Source organism: Anticarsia gemmatalis, chromosome 2, assembly GCF_050436995.1.
Source record: "Anticarsia gemmatalis isolate Benzon Research Colony breed Stoneville strain chromosome 2, ilAntGemm2 primary, whole genome shotgun sequence".
NCBI lineage: Eukaryota > Metazoa > Arthropoda > Insecta > Lepidoptera > Erebidae > Anticarsia > Anticarsia gemmatalis.
The window spans coordinates 8,029,483-8,052,384 of NC_134746.1; the positions used below are offsets into that span (position 1 = coordinate 8,029,483).

Here is a 22,902-nt window from a genome sequence, read left to right on the forward strand (position 1 = left end):
TGTAACGCTTTCATTTTAAATTATAATACATATTTAGAAAGAATAATCACTTGAAATTATATTTCAGCCCGGCCACCTAAAAGCGGTAATATTCCCTAAAATCTTATGCCAATTTGTACAGTAAAACCTGATACAGCTATGAAATGAAAGTTACATTCGTTTCGTTTTAGTCGTATACCTTTAAGCCTTCTGTTTGACTAGATTATCAAAATCTGAGAAACTTGCCGAAGAGTGACTATCATTTATTAACTAATTTCAGGACATTTGGTTTGTTGAGTGAAACAAAATTGGTAATTGTCATATTTTTTTAATAATCATTTTTGAAATTAGTTAGACAACATTTGTACTTATATTAATTAGGTACTATAACAATTGTTAATTATAAATAATGTAAAAAAAGGTTACACTTTGATAATAACACAGTTATCAAAAAATTATAGTAATATCAATATTACCTTAACATCGAACATTCATTCATTCAGAATATTAGAAGATAATTTTTGGTTAAATACTTATTATACCTTGGTAAAAAATCACAGATTTTCATAATGATTTTTACATCAACTTTGAATTTAAAGTTTTGAAAACTTTCAATTAAAATTATGCTAATATAATTATTAAAACAATTCTTAAATAAAGAGAGAACCATAGTTCTTTCAGTGGCAGCTAATGGAAATATAGCTATGTAGTATATATAATTTAACATAATATTAAAATCACAGCTAAAATTCTAATAAGCAATATATTTAAATTTGAATTAGTCAAAATACTTATAGTACAAATGCCAGATATAGGCTAGCAATGATTATTATATTAGCATACGTTTAATTATACAAGTTAACATTGTGATTTTTAGCTGTGATTTTAATATTATGTTAAATTATATATACTACATAGCTATATTTCCATTAGCTGCCACTGAAAGAACTATGGTTCTCTCTTTATTAAAGAATTGTTTTAATAATTATATTAGCATAATTTTAATTGAAAGTTTTCAAAACTTTAAATTCAAAGTTGATGTAAAAATCATTATGAAAATCTGTGATTTTTTACCAAGGTATAATAAGTATTTAACCAAAAATTATCTTCTAATATTCTGAATGAATGAATGTTCGATGTTAAGGTAATATTGATATTACTATAATTTTTTGATAACTGTGTTATTATCAATGTGTAACCTTTTTTTACATTATTTATAATTAACAATTGTTATAGTACCTAATTAATATAAGTACAAATGTTGTCTAACTAATTTCAAAAATGATTATTAAAAAAATATGACAATTACCAATTTTGTTTCACTCAACAAACCAAATGTCCTGAAATTAGTTAATAAATGATAGTCACTCTTCGGCAAGTTTCTCAGATTTTGATAATCTAGTCAAACAGAAGGCTTAAAGGTATACGACTAAAACGAAACGAATGTAACTTTCATTTCATAGCTGTATCAGGTTTTACTGTACAAATTGGCATAAGATTTTAGGGAATATTACCGCTTTTAGGTGGCCGGGCTGAAATATAATTTCAAGTGATTATTCTTTCTAAATATGTATTATAATTTAAAATGAAAGCGTTACATGTATTCTATATCTCTATATCTCATTATGTACTGGTATTAGTTTTTGGTAGGTGTTGCAGTTTTACTGTTTTATATTAACGAAATAATTTCAGCCCGGCCACCTGCAACCGCTAATATTTCGTATGCTATTGCATTTTAGGATTCGATTTTGTGTTACATATGCATAAATTATAGGGTACATTTCATCTGTAGCACAATATTGCCAGTATTTTTTGTAGATTAGTGGGAAACAAGGTGGCCGGGCTGAAAACGTCAGGCTGGCCCGGCCACTAAGAAGTGCACGTAATTTCTTTTAAAAAGAGTTACATTGAAAATGAAGGTGTTACATATATTAGTATACCCGGGTACATTGGATTGATAACAATCTCATTATTAAATTCCATGGGGCCGGGCCAGCCTGACGTACATATTTTAATTTGTATTTCCGCTAAGTTAGGTACACAGACAATAAAATATTTCCTAAACATCCTTATCCTAGTGACCCACTTCTCAAACACGATCAAATACGAGTTAAAGTCGCGAATATTTCCCGAGGTTTCGCCGTGTCAAACTCTGCAGCGGAGACTGCACTTTATAGTTTCTTATCTCAGACATTTTTTTTTTAAATGGAAAGAAAATAAAATTTCTTCGTTTACGAGTTAGGTGTTAATAAAAATGTTGGTGTGACTCACTGTGGGTGACCAATGTTATTGTCTTCAATAAAACACCAGTTACACGAATAAATATTATGCCTTTATTCAGGATTCACAATAAGGGGAATATGTGTTATGTATGTAGGTACTGTTACAATAAATATTTTTTAATACATTATACAATGTGCACATTGCTACAACATCCATTGGCTATTAATAATTCAAGTATTAAGTAATGATACTTTCTTCGGAATGGTTTTTAATACTTAGTGTTAGCTTGAAAGAACGCAACGCGCGTTTTAAATTATTTTAATAGAGATCATTTTTTACGATAATCCTCATCAGCGGTCAACACGCGCCGTACTGTTTTGCAGATACGACGCGGTTACAAGTCTCTTTCAATTCTTTCGGGAACGTATAGGATGTCCGCCACTCACTTTTCCTGATTTTTCTTTCCGATTTAAATACTTATTCTACAATTCTTATTGTCTAAAGATCAAATACAAGTTGTCTCATATGATGAAAATGTCTAGTAACATTTCTACGTATATAAATGGACATTTAAAATGTAAATTAGTATAATATAATTACTAAGTATCTAAGACTAAACCATTTACAACTATAATAAATAATACTGTTTCCTTTTATATGATCAAGATGCCGACCAAATTACTTGAACAATTTCGATACGGTATAACGAGATTTTTATAGTCCACTTGGAAGAAAATGCAGGGCGCGATGGCGAGGGCTATTGCGCTTCAATCGCCAAATCCGAACAATAATCAAGGATCGAGACTCCAACACCACCTCGCGTTCAAGTTGTTTGGCGACATCTTTAGGAAGTACATCGTAATACCCTAATTACACAATAAATATAATGATATATATGTTTAATTTTTTTTAAAGATATCTTGTCATAATTTAAATACATACTTCAGGAATCGATTCAAACATAACCGAAAAATCGGATTGAGCTAGATAAATACATCACATCACTGACAAACAACCAGAAATTGTCAAAACTGACATTACGGTGTACCTACTTTTTTAATAATTCATCTGTTAATATCTAAAATCATGAATTGGTAAAATGTATCACAAAAAAAATTATATATTTTAATTATATTTATTTATTACGTCTACCATTTAGGAATGAAAGCATGCTATGAGATAATATTATTAGAATTTCAAAATTGCTATGGATTAAGTTGCTATGTAGTGGAAGTTTAATTTATTTTAAACCATTCAATGTCTGAATTGTAATCTTCTTTATCACTGTTCCAATTATCTTTTTAATGGTTTCACCAGTATATTGATCATTGTTATCGAAGTTTATTGATATAGTTTGGAATGTTTCATTCATAATATTTTTTACTTTTTCTCCAATATCTTCATTATTACTGGTATTTGCAGACATATTATCTTTCATATCTGTCAGCTCATCACTTTTCATCTTTAATTCATCTTCTAACCTCTTAATTGCTGAGAGCATCTCTTTCTCCCTACCGGCTTGGATTTCTAAGTCTTGAGCATGTTTGTCTTTCAATAATTGCATTTCATCATGTAAGTTAGTTATTTCATTTACTTTGTCCTCATTGTCCTGCTTAATTTCAGATATTTTCCTTTTAAGTACTTCAATGTCATCATCTTTGCTGGGAGTACTTGGTGCACTATCAATCTCTTTCCCCTCAAGCCTGTCTTGTTCCATTGAATCTAAGTAAAGTTTAACTTTATTTTCGTACTCATCCAGTAACTTTGTCATTACAGCATTAGGGTTTTGTTGTTCGAAATTGTCAATCTGTTGCAGGACTGACTCCACTTTGTCATTGATCCTATTTAAACTCATTCTTAGTTCACAGTTATTGACCCTTTGTTCTAACATGAACATGTTCATCTCCTGACTGACTAGAGGCATAAACTGTTGGTTATACAGAGCAACATTGTTATCGGTATCCATTTTTGTTGCAATGATTCTCTGGTGCTGGAGCTCAGACAGAGAATGATCATACTGATTCTTTTTGGAGTTATTTCTTGGTTTGTGTCTGACGGATTTTAGTTGAGTGTCAGTATCATTAACATCAGAGGAATCACTGCTTACTTCTGCTGGTACATGCTTAGAAGGCAGTAATGAATGACCCAGATTAGCCATGCGGGTGAGGAGACTAGCCTTGGTTTTTTTGTTAGTGGCAGAATCTGTATCACTTTCCTTATTTTGCTGTTCATATTGTGTTGTAGACGAAAAATTCAATGATTCAGTTGCTGCATTAATAGGTTGTGTATATCCTTTATCTGAGTATGGAGCATAATTTACATTTGCTCCCAAACTTGTTAGCAATTCTGCAATTTTCTTTGCTTCTTCTTGTGTACCATACAGACTCCAATATTTTTTAGAACTGTCATAATATGAAATGTAGCAGTTCTTTTTTATAGTTACTTCTAACCGTGTTGATATATTTGCGCTGGATAGAGTAGTTTTGTTTGAGTCATAAAGTATAATATTGTGCTCGCCAGTTTTGTGTATCTTAATAATCGCAAAGCCTAGCTTCCCGCGTGAAGTGTAGACATTGTCACACCTTAAAAACATAACAGTAATATAATAATATATGTACTATATTTGATTACAACTAATAGGATAAAATTCATGTTTGTAACTACTTACCACTCATGGGCTACAAGAGCAGATGCAAAAACACATTCAGTGGTTTTAATTTGCTCCTTTTTTATGGGAGCAATATTTTGTGGCTTTGGTGGTACATACTTAAGAGAGTCATTCTCAGTTTTATCTTCGCTCTTAGACGCGCTTCCGAATATAAATGCTAATGAAGTACTAAAACAAAGAAAATTCTGAATTGTTAATACTTCCTTAAAAAAAATATAAAGTCTACTTATTGGTGCAATTATTGGTTTGGTGAACGCTTTGTTATAGTCGCAACTAGCAAATGAGCAATAACTCCAAAGAAAACAAACTTACCCTGCAACTGGTGTGAAGAAATCATCATCAACTTCTTCTGTTTCCAACATTTTAAATTATCTACAAGTACTTAGTATTTAAATGAATTTAAAATGTGGGACATCTGTTTCACGTTAAAAGTACAATGACACTGCTTACGCCGCCTATCTACTTTCGATTATTTATATTAGATTATTAATAACACTTTTACAAAGTTCACGTAGAGCGGGAGTCGGTCAACCAGTTTTCTGTTAAACTGTTAAAAAGTACTTTACTGCTTGCTGTCAATCATGTCAACTGTCAACATCAGATGACGTCAATAGTAGTGATGTACAATAATGACAGCGACGAAACTAGCTGTAACGAAATACTAGAAGCGAAAGGACAGCAAATGTTTAAAAACTCTGGGAAAAAAAGTACTCTTTAACGTATAACAGTAAAACACTCCAAAACTCTGTTGCCCCGGCACATTTTTTCCCACTTTTTATCAGTTTGGTTTTGATAACTGGCACCTAAAAAACTTCTTGATCGAAGAATAAAATGTTTAGTTTTCACAATTTTGAAAATCATCGAATGCTGGATAACATATGTAAAAAACAAATTAAAAAATGAAATTGCACATCATAAACTACTACCTACGCAGTAATACGTTGACTGTCAAGTTTATTAATTGGATTAATTGGTAACTTGGTAATAATCTACTAAAAAACTATCTACTCAAGATAAATGTCAACAGTCAGGTACTGACATCACTAAAGTAAAGGACAAAATCAGACAAATACTACGTACTTGCCTGATTTTCAGTTCATTTTTATCGCTATTACTTCTATTCCGTTGTAAAAGCTAACCGAATTTTGTTATAAAATTAATACGTGTTCATTTAGCGTTGTGATATCTTTTGTAGTAACCATGCCTGACTGCTTTACGTGTATAACATGCCAGGTGATGTTCAAAACGCCTGAACTTCAGCGTGAACATTATAAAGAGGACTGGCACAGGTATAATTTAAAAAGGAAAGTCGCCTCGATACCACCTGTAACTCTAGAGGAGTTCGAACTGCGTGCTAAAGAACATAGAGAGTTAAGTCAAAACGAGAATCGAGATGAATCACAGTACTGCAAATATTGCTCCAAGTTGTTCAATACAAAGAATGCTTTTAATAATCACTTGAATAGTAAGAAACATAAGCTTAGTGAGGAGAGGTATGTAGAAACTGAGCACCAGGAGGAGGAGCACAGTGGACCATCAGATACAGACAGTTTTGTGAAGGTAGAGCCTGGTGCTAAAGGCTCCAATGAGCCAGGCAAGTTTGTTGTAGTCAATGCCAATGACTCTGGCGATGAAGATGACATTGAAACAGACTCAGATATTGAGGAGGTAATCTAACAGTTTTATTTACAATATGTGCTTAAAATATATTTTTTAAGGTTTAATCATACATTATCCAATTGTTAAAATTTTCAATTGTTGCGCAATAATAGATGCCACTGCAGATTAGCAGTAACTAATTATCTATAAATAATGACAATAAGTAAATTATAATTTTTAAATGTTGCACAATTGTTATAGGTTATGTTGATGTCCATGGTTTTATAGGTTAGAGTCCTCGGAACATCATATAAATTTTTTTATGACTAATTAAAATTTGTGAAAAGACAACTGTCATCTATCTTGTTGTTGATTATAAAACTGAAGTAATAAATCCTTTTTTCAGCTTGATTCGGATGAGTGGGAGGAATGTCGCATTAAGGGCAGTGACTCTCTGATCAAGCCAAGAGATTGTCTATTCTGTGGACACCACAGCAAAAACATGGTGAAGAACCTCAAACACATGTTAGAGAGCCATTCATTCTTCATACCTGATGTAGAATATTGTGTTAATATCAAGGATTTATTACTGTACCTAGGAGAAAAGGTTTGTGGAAATTATTATTTTATTTCTATACAAACATATGTTCATAATATTATCCCTTTTTCCATGGGGGTAGGTGGGGACCAAAGAACTCCACATAGTATGAGTATGATCCTTACAAACTTCTTACAACTTAATTTTTAAAACCTAAAGGTAACAAAAGGAGGCTGTTTACAAATACTAATAAACCATAGACTTAAAATATGATGAGGCCATTGTGTTGAACATCATCAACCACAATAAGATTTATTAGCTGTTACATTTGGTGGTGGTAGAATAACAACCAGTTGAAACATTTCTGGAATATTAACAAAGAACAGTTATAGATGTTGTACTAGACATCTGTGTAAATATTTGTTGAAATCAAAACACAATAACATTATTTGTAACAACAATAGTTCATTATAACTGCCAATATCTTATCAGGTTATTACTGTATTTGTATGACTTGACCTTATGATACATGTTTAACTGGGTTGGTATAATTTATTTTCTTTCTCTTCTCATCTTTTCACCTGTCAAATTTTATCACTTCTAAATATCTACCAGGTAGCTTATTTGATAGAAATCTGTCAGTATAATTATATGTATGACAGAAAAGTGTATCTGACATTTAAATGTATATCTTGAAACTGGCTGTTAATCACTTTTATTTCCATGTTGAATTACACAAACATTTTTTTTTATACTCATATATCTGTCTACTTGAATACTACTCCACTAACCCTCGGTTTCTGAGTACATTTAACGGTAGTTTATCTATTCAATAATGTTTTTTTATATGCATTTTAACACTATTGAATACATAAATTACCGCTAAATGTACCTCAGAAAACAAGGGTAAGGCCACTAATATATTACGATGTAGTTAATTTATTTTGTCTTCAAAACTTTCAGATATCACAAGGTTACATGTGCCTTTGGTGTAATGATGCTGGCCGGACTTTCTACTCTATGGAAGCTGCAAGGGCCCATATGATAGACAAGGGACATTGCAAAATGTTGCATGAAGGACTTGCCTTAGCAGAATATGCAGACTATTATGATTACAGGTATACTTTACTATAATGAAATACACATCTATTGCACTAATTGTAAATATATAGTAATACATAGATATATAAGGCAATGAATCACTGAATAAGCATCAAATTAGTTTGCAATTCTTTTATAAAAATGGTTTTGGTTGTGCAAAGTTGTAAGTGTTCCAGTTTTTAAAGCATTTCAACCAACATTTCGGTTAAATTGTGACTATAATGATATTTTTATAAAAGCACTTGGTTCAATGATTACAAAACATTGTGCAATTAGTATTGCACTGTTAATGTCAAACTACTTCATAATTTCTAAAAATGAAACCTGCTTACACACACTTCAAAATTATTTATCTTACAGTGCCTCATACCCTGACAATGAAAAGGATGCTGGTGAAGAGAACATGGACGTAGACGAAGAAGTGGAAGGACCTGCAACATTGGAGGGAGATGATGTTCAGCTGGTGTTACCCTCAGGTGTCACTGTTGGTCATCGCTCACTTATGAGGCAAGTATTTTAAACATGTTAAATTAACTAATGAAAACATGTCCAGAAAGGTACAAGAAAATAGTCTCCATTATCATTTGACTACAGCTATTAATGGAACAATAGAAATCCCTTTGTACTTAATGTAGATTCCAGATTATAACATTTTTGGGTTTAAGCTAGGTATATCTCTAAATCTAAAGTTTAATAATAACAAGTATTATATAAACATATGTTTATTCTCTAGTATTCATAAGACACTCTGTGTATTTTGATTTCCAACTACAGTTTTTAGTGTGATAGTAAACTGTTTTGTTTATTATTTCATGCATTATTGAATTACTACTCAGACGTTATTCCTTTCTGACGCAACCATTACCTTTGTACTAATTCAATGATGTATTGCTTATATCCTTTGCGTGCATATACGCGTTATACGTTTCCTCACGCAAGTATTAGATTTTTTATTTCTTACAAAATTATTAGCCTCTTCATAGCAGGCATAACATTAATCAAGCTTATTACGAAAACAATTCGTTTAATCAAAGGATTTTGACCGTAACTACTATGTATGGCTTAGGATAAATATGACACCATATTCGATTATTTTTGTACCTTATTTGCAGATACTACAAACAGAACTTAACACACAACAGTCAGGCTTTAGTAAAGAAATCAGATCGCAAGTTACACAGGCTACTAGGTGTTTATAAAGCCCTCGGCTGGGCACCTAAGGAACAGGCCGTTGCTGCAAAGTAAGTATATTAATAATTATATATTACATATTATTAACTAACGGGACAATAGCTGATAAGTTATGTTATTGTAATGTTTTTCCTTGATTACGAGCTGTGGTGTTATACATATACGTAAATTGAATAAAACCGATTGCTTTGTTTTGAATTTTGAAATTACTTAAATAAGAAAATATTGAGGAGTATATCCTCCTATTTTTTAATACGAAATTGAACAGTAGCAGATTAACGTGTTTTAACAACTGCACTCTTACTGAGCTACGATAAGTATTTGGTTCTCTTGGTCTTCATTAAATCTAAAAAGGCCAAAGCAAACCTATCTCTTCAATCAGGCAGAGCAAAGCAAATAACATTTGAAACTAATCAACAAAAATTATTTACAGGAAAGCACGTGACATTCACTTCATGAAACGAGTTCAGGCTAAATGGCAGATGAAACTGTCTCTAAAAGCCAACAAGTTCCAGAAGCATTACCGAGCACAAGTCAACTTTTAGAAACCAGGACACGCCTTTACTTCTTTGTTATATTTTAAATTTTATAGCTGTATTCAGGGCATCTATTGTTTACAAGGTACATAGCCCATTGATATTGAGGTTTAGACTAACCCTCTTATTCATAAACACACTATAAACCTATTTTAGTTAAAAAACTACTACAATATGTTTTCTCTTTTTCATTTCGCTATGGAGTGAAAGAAACAAAACACTTTATAAGCTTTCATAACTTCATATATTTTTATGAATAAGAGGGTAAATATTTGTGTACTTCGTGTATCGCTTCATTAGCTATGCACTGCTGGTAGTATAGCGATTATTTATAGTCCGACAACTTAGTAAAGAGCCTTGTATGCAATGCGCGGGTGGCGGAGGAATACAACATCTAGAATTAGTTCTTAACTCGCAGATTTGTGCATTGGACGTGTGCCTGTTCTTACGGCTACTTTTACTACACCAATATCCTAATAAAACTCAAGAGAAACCGTGCATTCCATCGCTCTCTACTAAATTCTCGTACACAAGTACACTGTATCAGCGAAACACGCTGCTTAGTACAACTCTTTAGCTTGCTCAATATAATATAACCAGTGACTGTATATTACGAACTTGTTCCTTTATTTATCATTTGACGTCAGCAGTGCCTAAATGCTTAAAGTTATGCATTTTTGCGGATTGTAGGGTAGTACTAAATTGACTGATATTTTATATTTGTCTGTGTCTGTTGTACATAATACCCTCCTTTCTTGTATTACTTTATAACGTAACCTTTAAGATTATTTCTTGGATCTCTTGAAGTCAAATTATGCTAAAATAAATGTTAAACAGTAAATATCGTTTTGGTGCAATCTTTTTATTAACTTATAAAAGTAGGTGCTGTAAAGTCTTCATAATGACTTTATATAACGCTGAGGTAAATAGTGCCGAGCGCCAATTATGCAATTATGTATAACAATAATTAATACCGTGTAAATTCAATATCGTAGTTATACTTACGTCGTACGATCTTTGAAGACATTTGACATCACGTTATAACTGCCTCTTGTTAAGATTTGAATGAACTTAATGTTTTAATCGATTCGTCAACATTGTGATGCAATTTTCCGATGTGTAATAGTCACCAATCCATTCTAGTGGATTACAAATTAAGCGTCAATATCATACCTTATGATAAAGTATCGGCCAGTTTGTCAGATAGAATTTATACATTCACCTTATCTGTCGGTTATCCGAGACTTATCCATAAGTTGTGAAACTGTTCTAAATGTACTATTTAAGTAACTCTGTTCATTTCTAAAGTGTTCAGTATGCCTTGAGGCATTTCACCAGATGAGTCTTAGTAGGTACTTAGTTGTTTGTTAACTATTCAATACATGACTTGTAGGGAGCTGGGCTTCTTTCATATAAGGAAAGCCGATAGCCTTGTTTTTTAGGTACTTGTTCGTTTTATATTATAAAAATTGCATTGTTAAATATAATCACTTATCTCTATACCAGTGGTTTTTAACCTTTTCCAGTCCGCAGACCCCTTGAGCACATGATATCGAACACGATTTCAAGGCCCCTTGAATAAACATAATAATTATTATCTGTTTCTACTTGGGAAAAAAAAAGTTATTTCCAATGCTAAAGTGCGGCTGCGACGCTGCGTATCCCTTTGTTTACACACGTTCGTGGGCTATCTAGAGGCTGCGGACCACAGGTTAATAAACATTGCTCTACATTACAGGAATTTATGAAGTCCGACTAATTTAAGTAGCAAGGTGTTTCTGGGATCATGAAATTTTCATAGTTTAAAAAAAGTTACCTATTTTGATTAAACAACTTGACATCAACATCGAAGCTTAGATAAATTACGTTTATATCAGACCAATAAATTATCCTACAAACAGATTAATCCTAAAATTGTTAATATCATCAATGCTAAATAGATTTTATTATTGAAATCACTAGATCATTGTGTAAATATGAAATATGTAACGAATATACGACTGGTGTACTGAGTCAATCTGTTCAATAGAAATAAAAGAACGAAACAAACTGATGTAGTTTTATTCCTTACTTTTCTTTGGGATATATTTATAAGTTTTCATATTCTTGGTGTCTGTCTTGTTGGCTGTAGGCGTGTCGTCTTTGTTCACCAAAGTCCATGGAATCTTCACCGGGTTTCTATCTAACTTCAAACTAATTTTGTACAGAGGGAATGCTGATATTTTCTCCTTAAAGTACCGTGATATCACTTTAGATAAGCCATTGTGTATTACGTACTGTGGCTCGATGTCCGGTATCTTATTGATGTACTTGCTGATTACATTTTTTATTTCGTCATCTATCTTGTTATTGTCTTGTAGGCGTTCCAAGCAGTTGACTAAAGTGATTACGGATACAAACTGTAAACATTAAAATATTTTTATCTACGAACCTTATAATCTAAGAAAGCCGGGAAGTTGTGATAATTCCGCGTATTCAAATATATTATAGCTACTGCAGTAGATATAAAACTCCTAAGTAAAATTGTTAGCTCGATACAAAGACGTATAAAAGAAAGGTGTAAATGTTCAAAATTGCGTTAATTATTATTATATAAATAATTGCTGAGCTTCAGATTAGATTGTGATAGTTTATTAACTATCAGTTTCATAATTCTCTATGTAGGTACTGATAGCATATTTATCACAGCATAAATATTGTAATGTTAAAAATCTTACCAAAATGAGTTTCATGTTGACTACATTTGTGGAATCAAACAACAAGATGCTTTAATCAAAAGAAAACTCGTAAAACTTTCTTTACGATTCCAATGTTTTAGAATGTTGATTAAAACGTAGATATTTAGTATGGGATTTATACACGAGCTATAATAAAAATAGATTTTATATTTTATCTTTTTATTACTAGGCAGTTCGTTGACAATTTTTTAAGAATCGTAAGTAGTCGAGCGAAATGAGTTTTTTTTTCGTAATCGCTATCTCATATTTTAGAGAAATTCAAGACATGGTAAATATCTCATTCAATCGATTTCCGTTTAATTATTTTCTGAATAATCCATGAACATTTACACATCACTCGATTAACTAACAGGTAACAAAATTGATTAGTTCGCCAACTGCTTGTTAATCATAACGGAGAAGAAACGGAGTTGTGTCAATTGCCAATATTGTACTTCTAAAAAGCAGAAAAGAGTATTTTCTACCTAATCCTATTGACACATTTTTGTTCTTTCCGCCTTAGCAGACACGCTTCATAATCGACATTTAGAGTTCAGACTTAATTAATAAATTAGGTGTCAGTTGATCGATGGTAGAGTTCGCATCGCACTACAGTTTGCTAATTTTTTGGTTGATTGTCTTGTATAGGAAGATCTTTTACTCCAGGAGGAGCTGATCCTTTTCTTGAGAAACCGAGTGCGGCCTTCACAAGGCATATGCCAGCTTCAATGGTCCGCTTTCTATCACATTCATCACCGATGGCTGGGTTGATCTCGACTAGGTCCACGGCTCGGAGTCGGCCAGTTCCATGCACTATTTCCATCAGTTGGATCGCTTCACGCAAGGACAGTCCGCCGCGAACTGAAATCGTAGGAAATTGTATATTTTAGTAAGGGACTCTTTATCTTAGCGCCAAAGAGTAGTAAACGAGTTTCTTAAAACTGTTGTTATTGTATAGATTTAGCCGTTGTAGTTTGGACGGAATTTAATGGTTTAAAAACTTGATTGACAGTCTCAACATCAGAAGAGAGAATTATATCGGTTCTGATAGTAAATCGAGTCAAAGGATATAAAACGGTACCGACCTGGAGTTCCAGTGCTAGGAGCTTCAAGTGCGTCCAAAGCGTCAATGTCGAAACTCACATGGATTGGTCGTGAGTTTGTTGGGTCCAACTTCTGCAGTACATGGTGAACTGAGTTTTTAATTCCATGCCTAAAAAACAAGCATATTATTTTATAGTGCATGATCTTTTGAATTAAAAAGAAAAATCTTACGGTTGATACTTACTCATCGACGTCTTCCATGGCAAAGCACGGAACATTGTATTTTTCAATGGCAAGCCTCTCGTAGTGGTCTACGGAACGAAGAGCAATGTATCCCAAGCTCTTTATGGAGAACCTGCAGAAATATCCACGTATTTGATTACAGACACAACTACTACATTAATCGTATTCTAGTGTGACGTAAAGGAAGGCTGAGACTCAAGATAATTTTGTCGCACATAGATTGTCTACTGTAACAGATTAAGTCTGTTCTTTCGAAGTTTTACAGATATTTTTGACTACATGACGTCTTGTTTGCAGTAAGCGTGGATTTATAAATTTAGTAAAGCAAAGGTCTGACCTATGTTACTTAACAAATGACTTACGATAATTTCTGCCAGTCCCAAGTGGGTAGAAAGGGCCAGTAATGCGAGAACTCCTTGACTAGAAGTGCTACGGGCATGCCGTGCACGGATCCAGAGCCTGAAGTCTTGTTAGTATTGATGTCTGCGTGGGCGTCCACCCAGATCACTATCATATCTTCGTTTACTTTGTAGTGCCCGTCTACTGTGCCTGGAATTTAAAAATATGAAGCTTTAGTGTCGCTTGCTTGCTATTTCTTTTTTTTACTGACAGGAACTGTCCACATGTCTCCCAAGTTCCTCTCACCCAAGTTCAAGTTCTTTTGCATCAGTTACTCCAGAATTTAAGCGTGATTGATTTTAGGTAGAAGTTTAGTATTTATTTATTATTTTGTATTTAACTATACCTACAAATTCCTACCTATCCTTCACGCAAAAATCAAATATAATATATCATCTCTATTAATTTGATTCTATATGAATCTTTTTGATTTTAAGTGCTACAATAGCTACCATTGTGTTGCACGAGCGCAGTTCTTATAAATACAAATATCTTACCGATGCCAATAGAGTGATCTCCTCCAATAGTGACAGCGACTCTACCGTCTCTCAGCACCTCAGTTACCCGCTGTGACAGGTTCCTGTTGCAGTCAGACACCATGGACAAGTGCTCCATGTTCTTGACTGCGAGGCTCTTCTCAGGGCCTGTGGTCTCGATGTCACCGTAGTCCTTCACGTCCAGGTTGTCTGAGAGAAATGTTTCATAGGTACTTGTTAAAAAAATATGGGCAAATTTACGAACTACCTCCTCACTTGTACGAAACTAGGATCTAATACCTGGTTTACATTTTATATTTGACAATATTTGTTAGTATTTTGTACTTTCAAATTAAGCTCAAATTTCCTATCAGATACTAAGCGACAATATCGTAGATTGCCAATTCCACTACTTACTCACATAGTTTGTTTACATTAAATCCAGCGCATGTCATAATTTTATTTAGGTTTACATCATGCACGTTTTTGTAGCGATAATGATGAATTAAGATGCACATTTCACTTGATTTCTAATCAAAAGTACTATACAATCTTGTTATACTCACCAATTTCTTGTAGTTGTTCTAAAAGACCGGCTGATCGTAAAGCAGCCGGTGCCACGCTGACGCCGTACTTCGTCTGTCCTTTCTCAAAAGGCACACCAATGATCCCAACCTTCTTCAAAGGCTGCCATTTCTTCCCTTGACTCATATTTCGCACAAAAACCCTACAAATATTCATTTTGGTTGTTAAATTTCTTAACTGAATTGTTCAATTTCGTCCGCGTACGCTGAGAGATAACTCTCTGACTAAAACGGCGCGTTATCGATAGAGTGCCGATGTCAAAGGTTGCAATAACTGTTTTTTTAATTATAAGCTTTGACAAAACAAATGTATTATCTCCAATGTTGATTAAGATGGTGATAATTATTGTGGTAGTAAGTAGTAGGTACCTACATTGCAGGTGACGAGTGTTCTTTATTAATTGAAAAAATAAAATCTCTCAAGCTACTACGCTAGACATCATTCATGTTAAATTACACATATAGCTAGATTATCATATATCTATAAGGTTCGGTTTATGTGATAATACCTAATTAATGAACCATTTTATTTACTCAAATCATTTCGATTCTGTAGTTCTCTGCACTGTGCGAGTTTTACAGTCTTTTAAAGATAGCAGATAATATTTATTTTACTCTGTAAGTTATTATCTCAAGTAAGTAGATTAGAAAAGACATAAAAAAGTGATGGTGTACTTACTAAAAGAAGAGACCTGATTGACTGTATTGAATTGTTTACCGTTCCACTTATGTACCTGTATTTAAATCATAATTCATGGTCATTTTCTATAGAAAATTAGCGAATCACGCTCTAAGTGACGTCTGCACACATACACTCTGACCTTAGCTCACTTTTATTCAAGTTTTTTTGTAATATGTGTCTTAAAATAAAACATGGTATTTGTTCAGAAAAATACTTTACTAATCATTATTAACATATAACAGTATTCCAACAACATACTTCTCTGTATACATACACCTCGATCAGCACTACGAAGCACCGGTACATCCGGCACGGCACGAGTATACATAGATTTTTCCATCCACGGTAAGTATGGTCCGATGACAGTGAACACGTTATATTTCACCCCCAATTTCTTCAGATACAATGTTCCACACGGAGTAGCAGATATTCCAACAACTATAGAATCTAAAAGAACGGGTGCTCCTGTACCAAACTCTACAATATACGTTTTAAACATTGAAGTATGTTCGACGCCACAAACGCAATAATACCACTTCGGATTCATGCACGTTGCCTGTTGATACGTCTGATATTGCAAAGCGACTCCGTTTCCTGTCCCAAGACTCCCATACCCGATTGCTATCAGTTTCTTATCTTTTAGTTCCGATGCGAAGAAATTTCCTAGCTCGGCGACATTAATAAAAAATTCCAAGAAAGGGCGATCGACAAAAACAAGTCCGATATTGCTGTGCATACGAGTAACGTTTGGATCTGCCGTCTGCAGTTCAAACATGTAGTCTCCGTGGATTAAAGCAGAGGATACTTTGAATACTGTGTTTTTATTAACTCTTTTATTATATACGGCTGTGTTTACTGCCACGAATTTAGGTTCATAGGCTACGCAGTTGCCTGACGTCACTACGCATTGTTTGTTGATAACGCTACCCGTGCATATGTAATCTCTCATACTGTTCAACAGGGCCACGATGTACGGATGTCTTTCCGCTAGTGCTTCTATTATTCTCCAGTCTGCTGGGTCCGTTGTTTTAAAGGTCTCGCTGTAAAGGCGTCCAAAGAAGTCTTTGGCAGGTTTTTTAGACAAGCCCGGATATGCAAAGGTTATGACTGTAATCACTATGATATATCGCCACGTCCGAACCATAGCAAACTCATTCAACGAACATCTGATGTTTGTATAGTCTTCGAATATTCAAAATAAATGATTTTCTCCAAAATTATGAATTGATTGCCAGATGACATCTCTTTTTGGCACAGAATGACATTTTTACAAGACTTCGGTGCGTTCATCGCGTGAGGAATAAATTACTTAAGAAAAATAAATATGTTTGGTAATTGTCTATGCTGATCCGTGATTCTTATAAATCCAATATCTCTGTATCTCTTGCATGCTTACGTATGTGGATTACATTCTTTTGTGAGCAAACAAAGTTAGAAGCTATTAATTCACAAGTATGTGTTTTAAACTGGACGATGACAGAAAAAGTCATATCACGAAAATGGTACGTTTTTTTGTATAACGTTCTAAAAATAAACCTGGTTGCGTCTTCATGCTTAAAATAAACCTATGATAAGTTTTTCATAAGGTAACGTCAAGCAGGAGTTAAAACTGTGAAGTGCACTCATGTTTTCATTCTGCTTGTCAGCGCTGCTAGGTAGCGTGTTCTATCTACACGATCTGGGATTGTACACATCTTGCGCTGCACCCGGTCCATGGCCGCTAGCAGATTTGCCGTGACATGAACGATATGATTTCATGATAATACGAACTTCAAGTACGCTTTGATCCTTACTTTCTGTTGATTGTCCTTGGAACCATATTTTTTGTGTCATTTTTGTCATCTTATTGCATCGTGAATTTTATCAAAAAATTTGATACCCATTTGTGGTCTCAATACCTTTTTCCAGCAGTTATACACGGAAAGCTGGTTTTCTTATAGAAAGATTCATCACAACCACGCAATACAAGTTCATTCCAATAACAAATAAAAAAAAGTTAGTTGTAAATTTTCAAATGTAATAGTATGGTAAGTACGAATGAAAGGGTATGTTCCATTTCGATGATCCTTCAACGAAAATGCTGAGGTGCGCCGTTACCGTGGGAGACTGACGGTCGCCTCCCGCTCTCCCTCACACGCCGAACATCATATTAGTAGGCATATTTTTATTTGCTTCTGACGTAAAGAGTATGTGGGGACCACTTGGAAAATAGAGCAAAGTGTCATCTTTATTCCAAGTATTTTTACACTTAGATGAGTGCTGTTACACGCAAAGAATAACAAAAAAAGAACAGAATTCTTTTAACGCTAAAAAGGCGATGCAAATGGATATAAAATATGTACGTAAGGTACGTTATGCTTACTCTCCATATAAATTATGAAGAAAAACGTCATGTCTTAATTTGCAAAGTAACGTACTCGGAATTTCCATTTTATATTTCATAATTTATTTCGTTACGAGATCAAAATCAGAAAGAACGAAACAGATTTAAAACTGGAACGTGTTATTGTTGATCGGAATTTTCTCTTTGCAATTTTCCTTGGGTTGTGAGAAACGTTTCCGAGGCTTTTATAAATTGTATATTTGCTTGGTTTGTCTTCAATCGATTGGAAATTCCAGCGGTAATGAATGTACAGAGGGAAGGAATTCTCGGTGGGGGAGAGGAGTCACGCGCGACAAAAAGTCGCCTCCAATAAGAAAAAAACTAATTTCCGTCAGCAGAATGACAAACGATATACTTGCTTATTTTCAAGGAAATAGATTTCCTTTGCTGCTGTTTCAAATATGTGACGGAATAACATATTATTTTTGGGAGATTATTGTCAACTAGAACAATAAGTAGAGACAACATCAGTACCTACTAATATTATGTAAGCGCTTTATGTTGATACTAGCTGACCCGCGCAACTTCGCTTGCGTCACATAAGAGAGAATGGGTCAGAATTAATGTTTTTGTAACACTTTTTACTGTTACCTACTCTGCTCCTATTGGTCGTAGCGTGATGATATAAAATATGCTTTTTTTCTCGAAAAATATTCTCAAAATAATTATATCTCTTAGTATAACGAAGTCGCGCTAAGGCATCTGCCATTAAAACAGTTGCCATGGCAACGGAATTTTGTTAATTAAATGTCATTATAATATTATTTTTTTGCGACTTCGTTGAATTTTCTGAATTTTCCCGCGAAATGCGTCATTTTCCCGGGGTAAAAAGTAGCCTATGTCCTTTCTCGGGTATCAAAATATCTCCATACCAAATTTCATGCAAATTGGTTCTGTAGTTTAGACGTGATTGAGTAGCAGACAGACAGACAGACAGAGTTACTTTCGCATTTATAATATTAGTATGGATTAATAGACTGTAAAATATAATCGGATTTAATCAGAACACAGGTTTAGCGTTATAAAGATCATAACTGAGATATTAATTTCTTGGTTTCCTCCATTCGTTTTAAAGAGAAAGTAAGACAGAAATCAATCTATCAGCGAAGATTAAATGTAACTAAAATCATGAGTACTTTTATCGATAATTAACTTAAAAGCGTTTTTATCAAAGCTTAATTATTGAACTAATCTTTCAAATTGAAATTATCGATAAGCGTCACCCAAAAAGATGGAAACTAGTAGAAAATTAATCAATGAGTAACCGAAAAAGAAAAATATACATTAAGCTTCTATTTGCTGCAGGTGTAGTTTTTACCTGAGTGTTATAATAAGAAACAAGATGATTTTATTAAAACACTGATTTAAAACTTTATCTTTACTTTAAACTGATTAGTACACTACTAAATCCTAAGCAAGTGAAGGACCAATCAGTTAATTTGTTAGCTGTAAAAAAATGATTTTATTTACATTCATAACTCAGTGTTGAGAGAACAATGTTTTTTTTTATTACTCTGTGGGTTATTTAATTAAATTTCAATGTTGATACTTTTTAAAACAAATATTCGTATATTTATTTAAAAGGTTTGTGCTGAATCCATTTTCAAATAAGTTTATTTTGCTATTTCAGATGTTAAAAATGTTCGATGCAAAATTGGATGCAAAATAAAATAATGAAATTTTGCGTTGTACTGGCGGTATCGTCAGAACCATTTAATAAATAAATATGTCTGGTTGTTTCCAGCTGCTTTGTGTTATTTGTTTGATACGACTATTCGATATTGAAACTAAAACTTATGAACGTTTTCAGTACTGTAGTTACAGTGCTCTCTTTTAGATTTATAATTTTATCCAATTATATGTATAACAAATATAAACTATTTCCAGAGTTTTAGGAAAAGTTTCAGATAAGCTAGCGTTTAGTCTTGGATTGTAACAGAATAAAGGAAAACTTTTCCTTCGTTTAGGATAATATATTATCATAGGTACCTTCAAAATTTTTTGATATCATTAAATCATGAATGATGTCATGAAATGTGTAAGTGTTTAAGTTACCCTAATTAACGATACGCAAAAGGTTTGAACACACGGCCAATGCTAACATTATTATAATATGTTTGTTTGACAATGAGAATAGAATAAACAAATAATTTCGTGTTTTAAGGGTCTCTGTAAACTTTAGTTCTACATGAAATAAGTCGGAATAGTTTTATTTAGAACAACGTATTTATTTAGTTTTGTTAAACATCTCTATTGTACTTTTAGCACATTTTTGCGGCATGTAAATTTAGATTTTTTTTTAAGTATCTACAGACGCAATGAAGTTAGTTAATTTATATTTTCTAAGCGAGCTAATCTTACCATTTTGGGAGTGAAACAGGAATTCATAATCTCAGGCATAAATGACACAATATTTAAATTCTTATGTTTAAATTACCTTTTAGGTACCGAACCCTGCTATAAACCTAACTATACCTAGTTTTTAGTTGTTGCAGTGTTTCAAAAGTAAACAAAACTGAACATTGACCGTACTGTTGCGGTTTGAGTTATGTGACAATAGAAAGGCTACATTTGGTGGTCGGTTCGTGCCCTCCCCTAAACTTGTGAGGGGTGTGTTCGATTGATCGAGTAGCTATCACACCCATGACAACCTTTGTTGCATTTCAAACACCCTGTTCATTGCACGTTTACATTTAAACATCTATTTACCAGCAGTATATTAATATAGCGGTTTAAATTGTTGTTTTATTAGGAATTATTCTTTATGTTTATATGTAAAACAAAATTTTCGTCTATGGGGTCATTGATATTTTTTAAAGATCCTGCAAAATGCTTCCATAACCAAAGCAGAAATCTTATAATGAGTCGATTTGGGCAGCCCGCTAGTTCCATAATGTAGGGTAATAGGGATACCCTAGTTGAAAAAATAAAACTAACAATACAATGCAAAATGTTGGTGCATTCTCTACACTTTATTTTTATACCCCTCCGGAAACTGTACAATAATAAAGAGTCTAGAAAAAAGAAATCGTAGAGATTTTACGTAAAAAGGCACAACAATGGCGCAATCGTCTCCGCGGTTCGCAAGTCGCGATGCATTAAAACTGCAGGCATCTGATTTTATTTTATTTAAAAGCGTCGAGAACTGAAAACGTTTTCATGCCGTTCGTAAAGCAGACGTGGTACTAGAACGATTCACGTGAAATATAAACGGCGCTTTGTGCTTTAAACTTTTCTAAATAAAGGTGAGTTTTATTGCATTTAGCTCTTGTTTATTTCATAGTGTCTCTCGAAAGTTTAAGAACATTGTAAATGTAGAATGTTACGTAATTTAATCACAGCACGTAAATGATTGGTAGGATTTTATTGCAGTCGAAGGTTTATTGTTATTGTTCTAGATTGCTATTACGTGATTGCCTTTGATTCAGAAATGCAGGGGAATCTTTGTTAAATGACCTCAGTGATTTGTTATCTTTTGAGGTATAGTTTCTATCAATTTTTCTTTATGAAAAACGAGTTTCTCATTTTAATAGAGTCGTAGAGTCTGTTTTTAACACGATCCCTCGAATCTTACTACGCTTAATTTAGGGGGTACTAGTCGTCCGAAATACAATTTACATTGTTCTGCACAAAGCACTATATAACACAGTATCATCCGTCATATTTTCTCGCCTTTTAAAAGCACTCGAGCCTTTCTTTCAAAAGCGCTCAAGGAAAAGGCTTCGGGTTTTCATAATACACAAAAAGAACCTTTTTATAACGTAGCACAATGAAGCCCAAATCACACACGTGCCTATCTTTGGAGGGACAGGCACTCGATTGTCTCCCATGGGTCTCCCGCAAGATTTTCACAGCTTTATATGTATCCAGTCCCCTCCCTCGGGCGCAGCTTTCATTTGAATGGGTCGTCAGATTATAATAACTTGTGCGGACGCGACGGGGACGCAGCGACGACGTGATAAAGCTCGCAGAATAACTTTTTGCTCCCACCGTCCCACCACACTCCAGCGAGTGTGCCTGCTTTAGGTCCAGGCCCCACTAATATGATTGCTTCACTACGACAAAAACGTGACTGGCCGTAATGGCTAACACTTCAAATGACAATGCGTGTTATTACACATCTCGTCGTACAATTACACCAAAACAAAGCCTTAATTGTGATGTAGGATACATCGTAATAGTCCCTCTATTATCATATTAATGTAATTTTATTCCTATATAGATAATATAGCTATTTTCTGGCCTATTTTATTTCTTCGTATTTGGGCTTGTGTAGCCTTGCCGTTATCAACCTTTATAAAACTCAGTCATTCGTATCGGTAAACTTTTGCTCTTTTAAGATGCAAATATATGGGTCGCTCGTCATTTCTATATTCAGAGGGACCGGCTGTACTTTCATAATACAGTATACTTATACTTATACACACGATGCATTGTGTATAATTGAGAGGGTATACAGCTCTTTAAATAGCGCTTTTGTCATGATCGATATTAATTTTCAGCTCGCATTACACATAATGAAAGTTGCGGGTGCTCGCA

The 22,902-nt window shown here is 33.6% G+C and overlaps 3 protein-coding genes across 4 annotated transcripts; 1 reads left to right on the forward strand and 2 right to left on the reverse strand.

The window, feature by feature from the left end:
* Positions 1–2,289: 2,289 nt before the first annotated feature.
* Positions 2,290–5,444, reverse strand: LOC142983141 (uncharacterized). Its single transcript, XM_076130008.1, has 3 exons — positions 5,183–5,444; positions 4,871–5,038; positions 2,290–4,784 (listed from the first exon to the last, which is right to left on the reverse strand). Exons 1-3 carry the CDS (start codon positions 5,230–5,232, stop codon positions 3,443–3,445), a joined length of 1,560 nt encoding a protein of 519 aa, XP_075986123.1. The 5' UTR covers positions 5,233–5,444; the 3' UTR covers positions 2,290–3,442.
* Positions 5,445–5,902: 458 nt separating this feature from the next.
* Positions 5,903–11,884, forward strand: LOC142983148 (cytoplasmic 60S subunit biogenesis factor ZNF622). The gene is made up of 6 exons (XM_076130020.1): positions 5,903–6,538; positions 6,876–7,076; positions 7,971–8,125; positions 8,469–8,615; positions 9,221–9,349; positions 9,733–11,884. Exons 1-6 carry the CDS (start codon positions 6,071–6,073, stop codon positions 9,842–9,844), a joined length of 1,212 nt encoding a protein of 403 aa, XP_075986135.1. The 5' UTR covers positions 5,903–6,070; the 3' UTR covers positions 9,845–11,884.
* A 734-nt stretch (positions 11,885–12,618) lies between these two features.
* On the reverse strand, positions 12,619–16,018 carry arg (arginase). Of its 2 annotated transcripts, XM_076130045.1 has the most exons (7): positions 15,978–16,018; positions 15,281–15,441; positions 14,736–14,924; positions 14,202–14,388; positions 13,841–13,951; positions 13,638–13,765; positions 12,623–13,413 (listed from the first exon to the last, which is right to left on the reverse strand). In XM_076130045.1, exons 2-7 carry the CDS (start codon positions 15,423–15,425, stop codon positions 13,172–13,174), a joined length of 1,002 nt encoding a protein of 333 aa, XP_075986160.1. In that variant the 5' UTR covers positions 15,426–15,441; positions 15,978–16,018; the 3' UTR covers positions 12,623–13,171. The 2 variants fall into 2 exon arrangements, with proteins under 2 accessions (XP_075986169.1, XP_075986160.1); XM_076130054.1 differs by lacking the exon at positions 15,978–16,018 and having other exon boundaries at positions 12,619–13,413; positions 15,281–15,481.
* Between the last annotated feature and the right edge of the window lie 6,884 nt (positions 16,019–22,902).

Excerpts from the sequence above, each read along its gene's own strand:
- LOC142983141 (XM_076130008.1), bottom strand. The coding sequence starts at position 5,232 with ATGTTGGAAACAGAAGAAGTTGATGATGATTTCTTCACACCAGTTGCA. Across the intron at positions 5,039-5,182 it reads TTCTTCACACCAGTTGCAGG|TACTTCATTAGCATTTATAT; the intron begins GTAAGTTTGTTT and ends TCTTTGTTTTAG. Across the intron at positions 4,785-4,870 it reads GCTCTTGTAGCCCATGAGTG|GTGTGACAATGTCTACACTT; the intron begins GTAAGTAGTTAC and ends TATGTTTTTAAG.
- LOC142983148 (XM_076130020.1), top strand. The coding sequence starts at position 6,071 with ATGCCTGACTGCTTTACGTGTATAACATGCCAGGTGATGTTCAAAACG. Across the intron at positions 6,539-6,875 it reads CAGACTCAGATATTGAGGAG|CTTGATTCGGATGAGTGGGA; the intron begins GTAATCTAACAG and ends TCCTTTTTTCAG. Across the intron at positions 8,126-8,468 it reads GCAGACTATTATGATTACAG|TGCCTCATACCCTGACAATG; the intron begins GTATACTTTACT and ends TTTATCTTACAG.
- arg (XM_076130054.1), bottom strand. The coding sequence starts at position 15,455 with ATGAATATTTGTAGGGTTTTTGTGCGAAATATGAGTCAAGGGAAGAAA. Across the intron at positions 13,952-14,201 it reads TGGGACTGGCAGAAATTATC|GTTCTCCATAAAGAGCTTGG; the intron begins GTAAGTCATTTG and ends ATATTTCTGCAG. Across the intron at positions 13,414-13,637 it reads TCCTAGCACTGGAACTCCAG|TTCGCGGCGGACTGTCCTTG; the intron begins GTCGGTACCGTT and ends CTACGATTTCAG.